This window comes from Palaemon carinicauda, unplaced genomic scaffold (genome assembly GCF_036898095.1).
Source record: "Palaemon carinicauda isolate YSFRI2023 unplaced genomic scaffold, ASM3689809v2 scaffold186, whole genome shotgun sequence".
Classification (NCBI taxonomy): domain Eukaryota; kingdom Metazoa; phylum Arthropoda; class Malacostraca; order Decapoda; family Palaemonidae; genus Palaemon; species Palaemon carinicauda.
This window is the reverse complement of record NW_027169436.1, coordinates 41,789-47,341: the sequence shown is the minus strand read 5'-3', so window position 1 is coordinate 47,341 and position 5,553 is coordinate 41,789. Positions and strand designations below refer to the sequence as shown.

Here is a 5,553-nt window from a genome sequence, read left to right as displayed (position 1 = left end):
CAGGCCATCAAATTAATTTTATTTCTCTTATGGATTTTTTAGGCCTCTGGACAGAGTACAGTTCTTTGCATTTGAGTGATGGTTAGTGAACTACGTCATGATAGTTATTAACAGGGTTTTTGTGCCCTGAGCGATAGTGTTCCTTATCCCCCCCTGTTGATCTTTTAGGAACTGACGTAGGGAGACTTTCCTGGAGTAACAATTTCCCACTCAACAATTAAATAAAAACACGCTTCTCCACACGAGTGGTCCTTCAAACCGGATCTCTCACCTTTGACTTTTGGTTCATTAAATTTGTTACGTAAACTAGCTTGGTTAAGCATTAAGTATTTCGCTATATCATGCTTACCCACACGCACCAGCCACATTGTAGAAAGTGTAATGCCCAGACATGAGTTGGAAGTAGAGAAGAGTTTTTTGTAATTTTATGTTATTTGACACAGACTTAAGGAAGACAGTGTAACCAGGTTTTATTTACTAGTTCTGAGATAACAGAACTTGATTTATGTTCGGGTCACCGATTTATGTTGTATGTCACATGTTTGACTATTAACTTGAAAACTTCTATGCACACCGGTTTATATGATCTTTTCACCTAATTTTGGCGTTTAACCAGAAAGTTTCGAGCCACTGGAACTAAGGTATAGGCCTATTACTTACGTTGTTCAGACTTCATTGTTTACTGCTCCATGCGAGCACTTGTCATTTTGCTCTGTTTGACTTAATTTGCCAATTTACTTTTTCCATAACTTTTGTACCCCGTTTTACCATCCTTTGTGCAAGTGCTGTAATTTTCTTACTAACACCTCTTGTAAGCTTAACCCAGTGTCCTTGCTCACAGAACTTTTGGCGCGATATTGCTAAGTCTACAACTTCACGTGGACACCTAAAATTTGGTTAAAGGTCATCTCACTCATGTGTGGCATATCTTATTTTACTTGCGATTACCACTTAACAAGTGCGTCACTGATTTTACCTTCAGCCTTAGCGTAATTTTGCACTTTAGTCCTTTCGTGAGGAAGTTTTGCGTTTAACCTCTGTGTGAGGAAAGCTTTATGTAATGTCCTCTTTGTGAGGGAGATTTAGTTATCCTCTGCGTGAGGTAATTTCAAGTTTATCTTCTGAGCGAGTGTTGTTCACAGTCATTGCCTCCGAGCACGTGTGACTGTTTTGAATTGTGTGGTGCCTACCCCGTGCACCCGTAATTGCATAATAGTGGCCTGCACGTATGTTAACCTCTGTTTTAATTTGCAGTCATATTTTTTTTGTAACGTCAGTATCTTTGTAATTTCCATGTGCTGCTAGTCACCTTGAGTAATTTTTGCAACTGTATCTAAATTTCATTTACTTCTGTCAATTTTTTGTGCTAGCCTATGCTGTAGAGTTGTAAATTGCCGTTGCCACTTACCACATTTTCTCATTGTGGATGTGACTGATCCAATTGGTCATTTCTTGTACACACATAGCCGCACAAGTTTCCAAAACCTTTTGATTAGGGTGTGTTTCCATTTCTCAGATGTACCCAGAAATTTTGAGAATTTATTTAACTTTGATTTTGCAAATTCCGCACATCCACGGGTTTCATCCAAAATGTCTTTACAAATTCTTAATTAATCTCGGTAACCCTCCACAACCTCAGGCTGAAGCTCTCAGCTTGAAGGAACTTAACTCACGGCTTGAGCAACAGGAGGTCAATTTCAAATTTCTATGTGAGGACGCAGATCTGGCCCTCCATAGCCTAGGTTCAGTTGATCTTTTACGCATGACATCGCCGGGGTTGGATCACTTTAGCGTTCACATTAGAGGGATCAGGGACAAACTTAATGAATACAACCAGTTTTGACGGTCTAATTGTAAACATCCGGTCGTTGCGGCGAATTACCCAATGCTGGTTGACTGTGCCAAAAGAATTGAAACGGCCTTCAATAGCATTGTGTTTCATAAGTCCACTGGCAACCAAGCCCAGAATCAAACACCTGGCACAAACCCGCATACTGTTTACGTGTTCGTTGCCTCTGAGCCTTATCCCCCCCTCTTTGAAGGTCGTAGGGAACGTTGAATGGGTTGGGGGAGCCTGTCCCATCAAACCATACACGAGTCTCCCAAATATTCCTCAACGGATAAGTACAAGATCCTTTTACGCTGCCTAAAAGGACCGGCCCGGCGTCTTGCTGGAAATAGGATCTGGACAGAGGATTTGTACGAGAGGACCATTGCTAACCTCATCCAGGAGTACGAATCCCTTGATCTTGACCATCATTTGCTGCGTAAGAAGCTCTTTAGTGTGAGTCCATTGGTGAATGATGGCCCTGACCTCAGACGGTTTCTGATGGAGTGGAACAATTCGGAGGAAGAATACGTGCAAGTGACTAAAGCCTCCTTGTCCGAAGATCTGTTAGAGCATGCCATCCTGAGTAAGCTAAACCCCACTCTCTTGGAGACAGTTTATCGCCATTACAATAGCACATCCGTGTCCTTGAAAGAGTTAAAGGATGGACTATACGAGCATGCACGCACGAAGGAGCTAGCCAAACTGTTGACGGAGCCAAACAAAGACCGGCTTCCTGTTAAACCTTCTAACTCTGAAGTAAATAGCAATTCAACTATGAAATTGGCTAAGCCCTTTCCTAGACCAACCAGTGGTGCTCTTAAGCCTAAGACACCATCCATACCAACCCACAACCCAGCAAAACCCACTCAGAAGCATGCACCGGAGCCTGCCAGAGCTCCCCCACTAGCAGATAACTCTGTTCGGTTTAAATGTCTTTTCTGTGACCATGACGGTCACTCATCCACAAAATGCCCCTGGTTCCTCGATTCAAATAGCCAATTGATGCTGCTGAACCAATTAGGCCGTTGCACTAAATGTCTTTCGACGCAACATGTTGCCCGTGATTGCACTGCCCATGCATCAAGCAAAAACTGCAAACGTGGTCACAAATTGCCTCTCTGCCATAACATCTTGACTGTGGGTCACCAACCTGATGGCCTAAAAGCAGACCCACCTTCTGTTCAACTTAACCATATAGCCTCGAGTGAGAGTGAACAAACCAACCAGGTGAACGAAATAAACCCTGCTGTTCTACCCGCCTTCAATGGCGATCTAGTTAATGGAAAACTTGAACACTTCACTCGAGTTTTCCTGGATTGCAGTACCCAACGCACGTTCGTGTTCCGCCTCAACTTGTTCAACATGGACAAACCACCTCAATGTCCAGACTTGGTACAGTTCAATTTGAAAATTGGTCGCTGCAAGCAAAAGGTCGTTGCCATCATCAACCCGAACATGGGCAAGAACATAAGGACGCCTGGATATACCCATGCAGTTCGCACTCTAGAGGCTAGTGGTTTACGTCTCACAGACAGGCAGCCAGATGACAATGCGACTGGCATAGAGATTATCCTCGGAGCCAATTATCTTCCCCGACTCCTCAAGCGCACTTGCAATATCAAGGGTGTCAACTTGCTCAGTACACTAAGTGGATACGTGGTTTGGGGAGAGCTGCCAGATTGGTCACGGAAAGGGAAAGAACCCCTGGAGGTCGATAGTCTGTCGCTCACACTAAACCGCATCAGCGTAACAGACCCTGTGGGAGTGGAGCCCCTCGTCGAGAATCTTTGGAAACTCGATGCTGTGGGAATCAGCAATAAACCCTTCAGCCATCTTGAGGCACAGCCCGTTGATCTCTTCAAGCGTACTACACGGTACGCAAACGGGAGATACACTGTGCAACTACCCTTCAAGAGTGATAGCAGACTGGAAATTAATTTTGGTAAGGCTTTTGCCCAGCTGATGTCCGTTAAATATCTAAGGACCCTCAGTTATTCATCAAATACCAGGCCATTCTTGATGAGTACATAAAGGAGGGCTTTATCGAGCCAGTCGAGCTAGAACCTCATAATGATGGACAAATGCACTACCTACCACATCATCTTGTCCTCAAAAGTTCCACCTCCACACCGATTTTCATAGTAATCAATGCCTCGGCTAAATTGGGACCGAATTCAAGGTCTCTAAATGAATCCTTGTACACCGGCACAAACTTGACCTCAAAAATTCAGTCCATGATCCTCCGGTTTAGGGAAAAGACATTTGGTTTGACGGTAGAAATCTCCAAGGCTTTCCTGCGGATAGAGATCGCTCAGGAACACCGTGATTACTGTCGGTTTCTTTTCTTTAAGGACTCCAGTGTGACGGAAATTGTTCCGTACCGCTTCAAGTTGGTACTGTATGGTGCCACCTCGAGCCCTTATTTGCTCAACCAGACAATCTAACACCATCTGGATGCTCAAACTAGTAGTCTTGCCTCACAGTTTACAGTGTCTCATCCTCTCTCTGCAACTTAATCAGCTCATCTCTATTCAAAATGTTAGTGCCTAAACCATTGCAGTAACTATTACTTGAATCCATTACATCGACTACGTCTACGTCACTACTTTCGACATTTACATCATCAACTTGGCTAACACTGTCAACACCGATGGAGTCGGTCTTCTCAGCCCCACACTTGCTAATATCAAGCTCGCCGCCTCCATCACACACGTTCGAATCCTCAAACAAATCAGAAATCTTGATATTGCACTCTTCATGGTAGCACTCGTGGTAAGCAATTGCAGGAGAGGTGGCTTTAAAATGAAGTGCTACTCCATCTTCATAGCACTTCTACACTCGAAGAAAATATTATCCAATATATCCAATATGTCCAATATCCAATCTTTGATATGTCCAATATGGCCAATATATCTGATCTGCCTCATTTCCAGTAGGCGAAAATTTTTTCCCAAGGATGATGGAATCAGGAACTGCAAATATTAAAATACAGCCAGCAGAGCCATCTATGGACTGAGCATATTACCCTTGAAACTCCCCGTATTTCTTTTTGATTTTGCTTTGTATGGCAAAAAGGGGGGTTTCAAGGATGAAACAAATATGAATATAGATAAATATATATATACACAATTTTATAAATTTTCTACAGAATTAGTATATAAAATAATTCTTCAACACTCCAAAATTCGAATGGTAAAGGTAATGTTACAAAATTAAGTAACATTCTAAGGAGAAAAAATAAAAATTACCAACACCAAAATATATACTGCATACTAATTTCTCAACATATCTCTTGTTCTTGCCTCACTAATGACAGCAGCCTCTCTCTTTTTTCTTTGATATGTACTACTCTCCTCTTTAATATCTGCCTTTTCTTCACTGTCATTAGTCACAGGGCTTAAGAGAGGTATTACTGAAGTAACATGCCGTCTTACAGTTTCACGAGAAGCTCCCTTAAACACAGCTATGTCAGTTACTTCATCCAAGTCATTTAATTTTACTTTTTTTAACAATACCCAATGGGTAATTTGAAGGTTTCATGTGCGGTTCTTTTAACAGAACAATATCACCTACTTGAATTCTTTTATGTGTCACTGGTTTATATCTACTCCTTTCGTCTGTAGCTTGTGACACTAAGTGTGCTATAAATTATGAATTATAAATGTTAATAAGTCGAGACCTCACATTTCTAAGTTTTTGATACTTGTCTAAAACTTTGCTAA

The 5,553-nt window shown here is 42.1% G+C and overlaps 1 protein-coding gene across 1 annotated transcript; it reads left to right on the top strand.

The window, feature by feature from the left end:
• The first annotated feature begins 2,059 nt into the window (after positions 1 to 2,059).
• On the top strand, positions 2,060 to 3,862 carry LOC137635861 (uncharacterized). The gene has a single exon (XM_068368295.1). It carries the CDS (start codon positions 2,060 to 2,062, stop codon positions 3,860 to 3,862), a length of 1,803 nt encoding a protein of 600 aa, XP_068224396.1.
• The last annotated feature ends 1,691 nt before the right edge of the window (positions 3,863 to 5,553 follow it).

What these genes read in the sequence shown, in the direction of transcription:
- LOC137635861 (XM_068368295.1), top strand. Translation starts at nt 2,060, where the DNA reads ATGGGTTGGGGGAGCCTGTCCCATCAAACCATACACGAGTCTCCCAAA.